Source organism: Eubalaena glacialis, chromosome 14 (genome assembly GCF_028564815.1).
Source record: "Eubalaena glacialis isolate mEubGla1 chromosome 14, mEubGla1.1.hap2.+ XY, whole genome shotgun sequence".
Lineage (NCBI taxonomy): Eukaryota > Metazoa > Chordata > Mammalia > Artiodactyla > Balaenidae > Eubalaena > Eubalaena glacialis.
In genome coordinates, this window is record NC_083729.1 from 81,752,667 (window position 1) to 81,764,826 (window position 12,160).

General features: G+C 43.4%; 1 protein-coding gene across 1 annotated transcript; it reads right to left on the reverse strand.

Annotated features, from left to right (window-relative positions):
- Positions 1-2,571: 2,571 nt before the first annotated feature.
- LOC133105021 (interleukin-36 alpha-like) lies at positions 2,572-10,235 on the reverse strand. Its single transcript, XM_061210902.1, is given in 7 exon segments — positions 2,572-2,787; positions 4,606-4,700; positions 4,703-4,744; positions 4,909-4,953; positions 4,956-4,995; positions 5,338-5,418; positions 10,026-10,235. Coding segments are annotated over 7 exon segments (729 nt in total).
- Positions 10,236-12,160: the final 1,925 nt, after the last annotated feature.

Below are 12,160 nucleotides of genomic sequence, written 5' to 3' on the forward strand. Positions count from 1 at the left end.
ATTTGTTAAATAAACAAAGGAATGAATGGAGTATTCTATGAATAAGAGGAGGACTGGGAAGAGAGAAAGGGAGAGAGCTGCCTTGTAGGAACATCACTTGAGATGAGGGGCGAGTTCCTGCCTCCCCCATGGAGAAGGGTCAGGGGCGGCTCTCCTGTCCCATATCAGGAATGCAGTGCCCCAGGAGAATCTTTCAAACAGGTAGAGGAGACTGGGAGCTTCACCTTCAGCTGGATGATCGATATACCTAGAGACATTCGGGCTCACCCTGGCTCCTCAGCCAGGACAGGGTGTTTAGGGAGGGAGTTCTTAGGGAGCCTGACATGGGTTCCAACCTTGCACCCAGGAGACCATAGACCCAGTTGGTCCAAGAGCATCCAGTTTATGCCCATCATCCCAGTGTGATTCTTTTTTTTTCTTTTTTCCTTTTCTTTTTTCTTTTTTTTTTTTTTTTGGCTGTGCCTCGAGGCTTGTGAGATCTTAGTTCCCCTCAACCAGGGCTCAAACCCAGGCCCCGGAAGTGAAAGCACCAAGTCCTAACCAATGGACCTCTAGGGAATTTCCTCAGTGTGATTCTTAATAGAGCTCCTTTTAGTCTCTTAAGAGTCTTGGTCACCTCACAGCTCTAGGGAAATTACCTACATAAGGAAGGGCAGAGGAGAAACAGGTCTACCTTTTCGTAGGAACCATGAGAAATGGAAAGCTCAAGGATTGCTGTGATATCTATCACCAGGAATAAATCTAATCTCTGACACTGATGTGGCCACTCAAATGCTGAAAGGCAGAAGGTGTTAGGATGGGATGAGGAGGTTGGGGCAATGCCTGCGGGGCCCAGGAAGTCATCAATGTGTTTGGAAAAATAGTATCTCCACATCTTTCTCCAAATCTTGGGACAAGTAAAAATATAATGGAAAGTAAAAAAATCACAAGAGAAATCACCATATTATGGAGAATGAAGTTTACCAACATGATGTGGGAAGAAACGTTATTTCATAAAAAGGTAGAAGAAGAGATAAACCTTTGTAATAAATATGCTCTAGATGAATGGGAGCCATGTCAGATTATGACTTGTGAGTTCATGGAAAAAACCCACAAAAGACTCTCAGAAATCATTGCCGGGATGGGATAGGGGAACTTTTCAATTAGCTGTGCACTAGCATTATGCACTGAAATATGAAGTATGATTTCTATTAATGATGCTTTTTTTGTACCACCCACCCCAGTAGTGAAGCCAGGGGAAACCTGAGTTTAGGAAGATACCACATTCCCCAACTATCCTACTGGGTTCTTAGAAATGGGAGACTTCATGGGAACCTGCTTTACAAATGATAGAACTCCTTATGAATGCAAGGAATCAATATTATGATCGTGATATCTCATTAAAGTCATTCCATTCATAACAGAGCAACTGATAGACAAAATTTTTATTTCACGAATTTAACTCTCCATGAGATCTAGTGATAATGTTTTAGGTGAAAGTTTCATAAACACCACTAGTTCTTCATTCAAACCAGCAGAATATATAACTTCACTGAGACACAAGCCACACCCAGGAGGGGCTCAGCTTTCTTTTATAAATTTATTTGTTGATTTTTTAATTTTTGGCTGCGTTGGGTCTTCGTTGTTGCATGCAGGCTTTCTCTAGTTGCTGCGAGAGGGACTATTATTCATTGCAGTGGCTTCTCTTGTTGCAGAGCACGGGCTCTAGGTGCACGGGCTTCAATTGTTGTGGCACACGGGCTCAGTAGTTGTGGCTCGAGGACTCTAGAGTGCAGGCTCAGTAGTTGTGGTGCACGGACTTAGTTGCTCCATGGCATGTGGGATCTTCCTGGACCAGGGCTCAAACCCGTGTCCCCTGCATTGGCAGGCAGATTCTTAACCACTGCGCCACCAGGGAAGTCCCTAAGCTTTCTTTTTGGTCTTTTCTTTTATGGAATTTCTATGTCTGCTTCTTCCCACCAGGATTCAAAAGATCTTGATACAACGTCACAGAGAAATGTATCTGAAAATCTAGAGATCTGGACTCCAAATGAAAGAATCATCACCTTCATTTATTATTTGAAGCATAATTAGCAAGGATGTTAAGTAGAGTTTTCTTTATTATTTTTGTCAAGGTGTCTTAATTTAGCTACATGGCAATAGCAAAGACCCTCAGTTTCCCTGGACTGTTTTCCATGTGGCCCCTGGGAGAGCACATATAGCTCGGCCCAACATTGCATGGATGTTAGGTCATTGCATGGATGTATGGAGGGCAGTAAGGTACCCTTGGGTGAAAAGCCCAACCACAGATTTGTCCTTCCTTCTAGACTAAGACTTGACTGCTTATTCCCCTTTTAACCTGGTGTGTACTTTCAGAAATTGGACATAATTCTGGCAACTCTGCCTTCCCTTGTTGAATGGTCGGTATGACAACGTTCATCTCAGAAGCACTATTATTTTTCTTTCTTTCTTTTTTAATTAAAGGATAGTTGATTTATAGTGCTGTGTTTCAGAAGCACTTCGAGAGCTAGAATGGAAGAAACCAAGACAAGATTCTCTGCCTGGAGAACCACTCGCAACCTTAGACCAACCTTAAGCCTGAAGTACAGTGAACCAAAAGTTAGTGGTGTAGGCTTTCCCCAGTTCTTGGGTAACAATGAGAGGACAGCCTCCATTGGAGCAGGAAGCAATGAACCAACCAGGAAAGGCTACAGACTCAAAGGTGGAGGTACTGCTGCTCTGGTCATAGTAGAAGGGAAAGGGCTTCACAGGCTCGGTTCGGCAGTACAGATCCATTATGTTCTGTTCCTGAAGGGCAAGGAGGAAGCCCCAGGGAGAAACATAACTGTTAAGAGTTGTTCCACATTCTTTACACACTAACAGTTCCTATCCAAGATAGTCTTCTCCATTCATTAAAACAGGCCTGGGAACCTCTATTTCATATTATACCATTAAAAATTATGAGCCTCAAATACTTTACAGATGTGAAGTTTATGAGTGAAACCTTAGACCACCAATTTCAGTGGTTCTTACTGCGAGCCTTTGAAGGAAAACAGTGTTGACATCAAAGTTTTTGAGAATACAAAGCACAGGTTTAGTCATTACCTGTTGCTTAGAAATGGAGAAAGCCAAGGAATATTTACATAACAGTTACCATGAATTTTGAATTCAAACAGAATTGTTTAAGGTCAGGTGTCTCCAACCTCAGAACTATTGACATTCTGGGTGGGATAATCCTTTGCTGTCAGGGGCTGTCTTGTGTACGGTGGGACGGTGGGACATATAGCAGCATCCCTGGCCTCTACCCACCAGAGATCAGTAGCATATCACCCAGCCCCCAGTTGTGGCAACCAAAAATATCTCCAGACACTGACAAATTTCTGGGGAGCAAAATTGCCCCTTGTTGAAAACCACTGCTTTATATCCTGTCATCAAATTGAGTGTCTGCCTATGCTTGTTTGCTGAAAAAGGTCAAGAGATTTCCTAAAGCACACAGAAGCCTGGTTTGTGATCTTCCTATAACTTAAAATATTTCTTAAATAATGGAGAATAGCAATTACTAAAATGTTTGTTACAGAGAATTAAGTTTGTTCGCTTAAAGTTGAAAACTATCTCTTGTCAAAAAGATGTTTTAATTGGCTCATCCACCTAGCGATAATCAACTGCTGAAACCATCAGAGCTGATTTTACCCACACATCTACCATTGGCCCTCTCCATCAGCCGGTTCCGCACCCTTGGAGTCAACCAAATGTGGACCAAACATATTTGGAAAAAAACAAAAAATTCCAGAAATTTGCAAAACGCAAAACTTGAATTTGCTGTGTGCTGGCAAATATTTACATAGGGTTTACATTGTATTAGGTATTATAAGCAATCTAGAGAGGATTTAAAGTAGAATATATGAGAGGATGTGCATAGGTTACATGCCTATATAGGTTATGTAAGGAACTTGAGTATCCACTTTGGTATCCATAGCGGGTAGAGGGGTCCTACAACAAATCCCCTGCAGATACCAAGGAACAACTGTGTGTGTGTGTGTGTGTGTGTGTGTATGTTCTTTTTTTTAATTGGAGTATAATTGCTTTACAATGTTGTGTTAGTTTCTGCTGTATAATGAAGTGAATCAGCTATATGTATACATATATCCCCTCCTTCTTGGACATCCCTCCCACCCCTCCCCCATTCCACCCACTTGGGTCATCACAGAGCACCAATCTGAGCTTCCCGTGCTTTATAACAGGTTACCGCTAGCTATCTATTTTACTCTTGGTAGTGTATATATGTCAATCCTAATCTCCCAATTCGTCTCCTATATGTTCTGTATCTACATTTATTCTATTGACGTCAGGAATAAATCTAAAAGCCTTCCTCTTTGCTGAATTATTTTTTAAGCAAGATACATGATTTTAGCAGATTAGTTTCAAAGCACCCCTGCAATTTTTTCTTATTCTCTCATAATATATGCAACCCAAAAAGAACCAAAAATAAATATGCATAAGGATAATAACTTGTCCTTTAAAAGATTCTTAAAAAGCTAGAGTTTCCATCAAATGAGCACTTTGTGAAATAAATGAGCTTCTCCCTCCTAGCCAGGCATGGACAAGACCCTTATTTTCCGTACTCACCTTAAGCTGCAGTGTGGGCTGCCCCTTGACCTCCGTGCAGAATAGGCAGAGCTCCGGCTCCTTCAGTCCCAGGTAGACGAGATTCCCTCTGTCCTCTCAAGTGTCTCCGTATAATTGCATGAGATTAAGGTAACAGTGACTGGGAACACAACATAGTCACAGAACAACACTATGATCTAGTTCATTATTGCCAATGAGATATGCCCAGTTAACAAGCCTATTCATAGTGAATAAAAAGCTAAGCACACAACACACAACAGTACTGGTCAAAGAGACTGCCTTTGACAGATCTTGGCCACTAACCTGGATCCATAAGGTGCTTCCTTGGGACTGCTTTGAGGGTCTGGCCTTAAGGACCCACACCTGATGATTGACATCCTGAATATTCCCCTGAACAGGGTTTGCCCTGGAAAATACTGTAAAGAAACTCGAAATGCAAATGTAAGGATGAAGGTACGGAATGTCCCCCCTTTCCAATTTTTTGCCCTTCCATGTAGAACTTTACCTGAATCCTTACTTTTTTCATCCATTATTGGTGGTGATGTTTTAGAACTGCCAAGGTGTGAAGACATTTATGTGCAGACTGACCCCACGAGAGGACCTGAGTCAGTCCCAAGCTACAGTTTGACCCTGAGTCATAAGAAGAGCTGGTGACCAGCCCAATAATGACCCCAGTCAGAATCTACACTCCCAGAACTCACCTCACTCCCAGAACTCACCTCACTCCCTCACCTGCTCACCTTCTTGGATGTAGCCTACCTTCCTGCAGAAGCAGTTGTACCTGTGAATCTTGTTCAGACCTAAACCCAGAGCCTTAAGAAGACAGGAGTGCCAAGGCCAGAGGCCCAGAAGCAAGAGAAGATCAAAGGTCATCAGGCTTTGCGGTTACAGAGGACCCCGTGTCCCTACCACTATGGACTATGGCTTCCTCTGTACTCGGGCGCTCTGATGGACTCCAATAAGGCCCAAGCCTTTGATCCATGTAGTGAAGGGAGGAGGTTCTGCCTCACTGGGGTTAGGACTGAACCTTGAGTATTTGTCAGTTCCTGGTGCCGGGGGATTCAGTGAGGCTTTATATAAAGAAATTTCAACGGAAGCAGGGTTGTGACCTGTCTATGCACCCTGAAAAAGGAGGCATGCTAAGCTTTTAAGAGCAGCCAGCAGGGAATATAGTCATCAACATTGAGTTTGAGGAAAGAAGCATTATGTGACTGCCCCATGGCCAATGACTAAACTCTGATACTGCAAAATGACACACCATAATGTCATTCCTAAGAGTGGAAACCCACAGTAGGTGCAAGGTAGACTGAGAAAGGGATGGGTCCCCTAAGACTTGTGTAGGTTCTAAACACTCCTGGTCCAGTAACCATATCCCCTGCCAATCTCAGACAAAAAAAAAAAAAAAAAAACGCCCCAGTATATGCTCCTCCAGCTTTTCAGAGCCAGTGTGCATGCTGCTTCTCCACTCAAGGGAGCCTCACCTGGGGCAAGGTCAACTCCTGCACACCTTGCCCCTCATGGACTCTACATTAGTGGGGAAGGGAGGTTGGCCCAGATACTCCAGTGCCCTGAGCTAGCAGACATGCATTAGGTTTTCCACAAAGGGAAGCTGAGGCAGTGCTGGTGAGACTCTTCCCCAACCTTTCAGCCCATCTGAGTTCACTTTCTCTGTGGTGATTGCCAGCACCGGTCAGCTCCACACCTCAAGTGCTTGCATCTCAGGAGCAATCTCAACCAATTGCGGAAGGGACTGGTGAATAAATGTCCCAGCCTCTTCGGCCTCTGGTGGGACAATGCTAATGTTTCTCATAAGGCTCCTAGCTACCTCATCAGCCTACCCGGCCACATAAAGACACCCTCATGTTCACACCCTATACCCTTCCAAGGAATTCTTGCTTCTCGATCTTGTGCTAGGTAGCCCCATAGCTGTCCTCTCGGGAGTGTGGAGTCATGAATCACCTACAATTAAATGTACAACAGGCTTCCTCGAGTCAAAACTGGGATTCAGAATCAAGCTGAGTCTATAAAGAGGTCCTGTCCCGAGTATCCATTAGAGTGAGTTGATTTCCATGCTCTGAGAAGAAAGTCCAGAGCTTATGACATCACCCCCATGCTCCTTATACAGGACTGGATGCACGTGGATATCTTAAGAGGAGCGACTCTATGTCCTGCCATCAGGTACAAAGAAGCAAACATCCAGGACACATTGGTATGGATGCTGCATATACTAATGCAAACTCATTCAGGACCACAGCTGAAAAATTATGTGTCTTTTCAGATTCCTTATTTCATCCTATAAATACATGGAGCTCTACATGGCCTGGAAATTTAGCCCACAGTGCCATTAGCGGAGGTGATGGGGGCTTCAGTGATACCAGATAACCCAAGACCTCTATGTATCTCTCCCTAGTATGGAAGTGACATCCTTCATAGCCAAGGGGATAGATGCTCCTGAGAAGGGAAATTGAGTCAAATGTGATGAAGGAAATTCTGTCTCTGCTAGAAAAGAACTCCATAAGAATACAATTTAGAGATATACCTTCCCTGCTCTCTTTAGCTAGCCAGAACTGGATTTGCCTTGGGATTTAATTCCTTTGTCCATCCGTATCTATCTTTCACTTCTCAGTTTAAGGTCTAACATAGTCACCTCAGCCCCACAAATCCTTCCCAACTCTGATAGCATAATTCCCACCCCTCAATTTGGCTATTGTTCACATATTGCCAAATTGTCACATGGAACTGTCCTCGTTCTGTACATCCTTGATGTTCAAAGTGTGGTCCATGGAGCAGCCACACTGGCATCATCCAGCAGTTTGTCAGAAATGCAGAGTCTCAGGCTCTACCCCAGATTTACAGAATCAGGACCTGAAATAAAAGAGCATTAAAACCACAATATGTTCTGTGCTGATATAGAACACACCCCTGCTAGCACTCTAATCACATCAGTACAAAAAGAAAGAAGTCAGGATTCAGCGTCTGCCTGGGGCTGGGGCGTGGACAAGCCAATCAGATCTAGGCCCACCCTCACCTTCCCTCAGTCTCTGGAACCCACAGGGTAGGCTGTCTTGGCACTGAAAAAAGGGGGGAGAGATGAGAGTAGTAAAGAAAAGAAGTCATTCCTGGAAGGCTGTGGCCATGGACAGGCCCTCACAAGGATTTTCACTTTGAGTACTTACAGTTTGATTGAACCGGAAACTCTCAAACTGTATTTGGTTTAATTTAGGTCAAATAGTTTCTACCAGAAGGAAAGAGAAAGTCTCTGTAGAGGAGGGCAGAGCCACTCATATAATTTTTCAAAGATGACAAGCTGTAAGTAGTTGAAGATTACCAGGCATACAAGCAAACAAGATCACAAGAATAAGAACAAAAGGAAAGAAGAAAGAAAGAAAGAAAGAAAGAAAGAAAGAAAGAAAGAAAGAAAGAAAGAAAGAAAGAAAGAAAGAAAGAAAGAAAGAAAGAAAGAAAGAAAGAAAGAAAGAAAGAAAGAAAGGAAGGAAGGAAGGAAGGAAGAAGGAAGGAAGGAAGGAAGAAAGAAAGAAAGAAAGAAAGAAAGAAAGAAAGAAAGAAAGAAAGAAAGACAGGAAGAAAGAAGAAAGAAAGAAAGAAAGAAAGAAAGAAAGAAAGAAAGAAAGAAAGAAAGAAAGAAAGAAAGAAAGAAAGAAAGAAAGAAAGAAAGAAAGAAAGAAAGAAAGAAAGAAAGAAAGAAGAAGAAAGGAAGAAAGAAAGAAAGAAAGAAGAAAGAAGGAAAGAAGGAAAGGAAGAAAGAAGAAAGAAAGAAAGAAAGAAAGAAAGGAAGAAAGGAAGAAAGGAAGAAAGGAAGAAAGGAAGAAAGAAAGAAAGAAGGAAAGAAGGAAAGAAGGAAAGAAGGAAGGAAGGAAGGAAGGAAGGAAGGAAGGAAGGAAGGAAAGAAGGAAGGAAGGAAAGAAGGAAGGAAGGAAGGAAGGAAGGAAAGAAGGAAGGAAGGAAGGAAAGGAAGGAAGAAAGAAAGAAAGAAAGAAAGAAAGAAAGAAAGAAAGAAAGAAAGAAAGAAAGAAAGAAAGAAAGAAAGAAAGAAAGAAAGAAAGAAAGAAAGAAAGAAGGAAAGAAAGAAAGAAAGAGAAAGAAAGAAAGAAAGAGAAAGAAAGAAAAAGAAAGAAGGAAGGAAGGAAGAAAGAAAGAAAGAAAGAAAGAAAGAAAGAAAGAAAGAAAGAAAGAAGAAGAAAGAAAGAAAGAAAGAAAGAAAGAAAGAAAAAGATAGAAACATACCCACACAGACATCAGATTTTGTAACTATTATACACAGAGCTTAAAACAACTGTCCTAAGCATGTTTAAGAAACAAATAACACAAATAAGAATATTTTTCTAGAACAGCAAATTTATGAAAAGTGGCAAATTTAGAAGTCAAACAGTATCTCTTGAACTGTAAAATACAATAAGCAAAATAAAATAAGCCAATATTTGTATTTGGCAACAGACAGCACACAGCAGAAGAATGATGTGAGAGAATGATGTCATCAAGGTGGTGGTTTAGAAATTTCTAGGGCTTGTCCCCTCCCAGAAACATCAATTTGAACAACTCTCTATGCACGAAAATACCTTCACAAGAGCTAAGGATTCGAGGTTAGGGATTACAGCACTTGGGTGGAGCACAGAAATAAGAAAAGATGCATTGAAGAAGGTAGGAAAGACAGTTTCACATTATTCCCGTCATCCTTACCCTATGGAGAGAGACATCCAACCTATGGGAGAAGGAGGTGAAGTGAGGACTTGATTTCACAGTGGACTCCACCATCAGCCCACTCCAGCACCAGACCAGCTCTTGTGGCCCCAGGCTTTTGGCTGACCCCAGCATCAGGCCAGTTCCCATGGCCCCAGGGTCCTGGTGGGTGTGCACAAAACCAGGCTACCAGCCCACCACAGCACCAGGCAGGTTCCCATGAACCCAGGCTCCAGGTAGGCTCCTGACCCTCACTAGCACTAGGTTGACTCCATGGCCCCAGGTTCCCAGCCTACCCCAGCACCAGGATGGCTTCTACAGACCTAAACTCCAGATGAACTTTCATGAAACTAGGCTCTTGGACTGCACCAGTGCAAGGCTGGTACCATTGGCCCCAGGGTCCAGGCAGGCTCCTGTGGACCCAGGCTCCTGGCTCACCCCAGCACCAGGCAGCCCCCATGGCCTCAGGCTTTAGGCAGGCTACCCTGGGCTAGGCTCTAGGCAGGCTCCTATGGATGCAGGCTCCCAGCCCAACCCAGCATTGACTGCCCACACAGCCATAGCTTTCAGACTGACTCCCATGGCCCCAACCTCCAGGCTGGCCCCATGGATTCAACCTCCAGATTGGTCCCATGAGGCCTGGAACTATAGGCTACAGGATGAGTCCTACAGCCCCAGTTTTCAGGCTCACCCAAATGCCAGGGTGACCTAGGTAGCCCCACCTTCCAGGCCAGCTCCTGTGAACCCAGAATCCAGGCCTGTCCCAGCACCAGTCCAGAACCTGTGGACCCAGATGCCAGGTCCACCCCAGGGGTCCCTAGCACCTGACTGGCCTGCACAGACCCACGATTCAGGCCCACCCACACAGACTCAGGTTCCAGGCTTACCACCACAAACTCAGGCACCTGGCCAGCCCCAGTGAACTCAGGCATAGTGTAGCCCCTGTGGATCCAAGCACTAGGTATAGCCACCTGCTGACCCAGGCACCAGACCTGCCTGTCCAACAACTCCAGGAGCAAGCCCACCAATGGACACCACCAGATGCCTCACTCAGAATCTCTGGACAGGCTGACTGGTGAAGGGCTTTCCCTTCCAAACCTGGACTGCAAAGACTGGAAGAAGCAACTACTTCTTTAAATGCACAGACACCAATGAAGGCCACAAGGATCACAAATAATAAGAAAACATGACACCAAAGGAAACTAATATAGCTCCAATGACTAACCCTAAAGTAGAGGAGATAAATGGACTGGCAAATAATTCTGAATAATCCTCTAAAGAAATTCAGTGAACTATAAGAACACACAGACAACAAAACAAAATTAGAAAAATAATGCATTTAAAAAAAAATGAGTCCAACAAAGAAACAGAAACCATTAAATATCTATAAAAAACAAACAGAAATCCTAGAGTTGAAGGACTCTTCAACTCTGCAATGACTAATCTGAAGAATTCCATAGACAGCTTCAACAGCAGACTTGATCTAACAGAAGAAGGAATTAGAGGAACAGAAGACAAGTCATTTGAAATTATTCAGTCAGAGGAGAAAAAAAAATAATTAAAAATGGAGAAGAGGGCTTCTATATCAAGATGGTGGTGTACAAAATCCTGAACTCACATCCCATGGACACAACAAATCTACAGCTGTATATGAAATACTTTCCTCTGAAAAAGACCTGAAAACTAACTGAACAGTGCATCCACAACAAAGGATAAAAGGGCCACATTTAGAGGGGTAGGAGGGGCAGAGACTTGGTCTCACCAAAAACCCCACCTTAGGTATGGCAACCCACAAGTGGGAGAGGTCTCAAAAGAATATGGAGCTTTACCCTGAAGAGTGAGGGGTTTATGTTCCACATCAGGCATCCCAAATCCTCAGGACCTATGCCAGAGAGACGAGCCCACAAAACTTTGGCTTTGAAAACCAACAGGGTTTATGTCCAGAAAAAACCATAGAGCTGTAGGGAATGGAGAGCCTGCTCTTAAAGGGCTCATGAACTTTCTCACTTGCCCTGTGACCTCACACAGGAGTGGCAGTTTAAAGGGCGGCTGGATTGTGTGTGGAGGAGATACACTTGCTGGTCTTGGGGTGATTTCCAGAGAGGCAGGAACCTGCTGAGACTCTCTCTGGGAATGGTGGGCATCATCTTTGAGTTCTCTTTCTGCCTTGCTAGTGTCAGCATTGGTGGTGCCATTTTGACACTCTCCCTCTCACCTGCTAAAGCCAGTAGGCACACCACACCACACCATGCCACAGCTGTGGTCCTGCTACATCTAGCAATTACCCACAGCCCACACAGGGATGTCCCTTGAGTGCCTAGCTCTGGTGGCCAGGGAAATAGTGCATCTGGGCCCCATGGGTCATCTCTGCACAAGACCACTCCTTTAAGACTGGGAGAGGTAGCTGTTTCACCTAATAATACATAGAAACAAACACAGAGAGTCAAGCAAAACGGGGAGTCAGAGGAATATGTTCCAAATGAAAAAAACAAGATAAAACATCAGAAAAAGACCCTAATGAAACAGAGATAAGTAATCTACCTGATAAAAAGTTCAAAGTAATGGTCATAAAGATGCTTATGAAACTTGAAAGAAGAATAGATGAACACAGTGAGAACTTTAACAAAGAGACAGAAAATATAAGAAAGTATGAAAGAGAAGTCACAGAGCTGAATAATACAATAGCGTAACTGAAAAAATACACTAGAGGGGTTAAACAGCAGACCAGATGAAGTAGAAGAATGGATCAGTGACCTCAAAGAGAGGGTACTAGAAATGACCCAAACAGAGCAACAAAAAGAAAAAAGAATTTTAAAAAGTGAAAATAGCTTAAGAGACCTATGGGACAACAACAAGC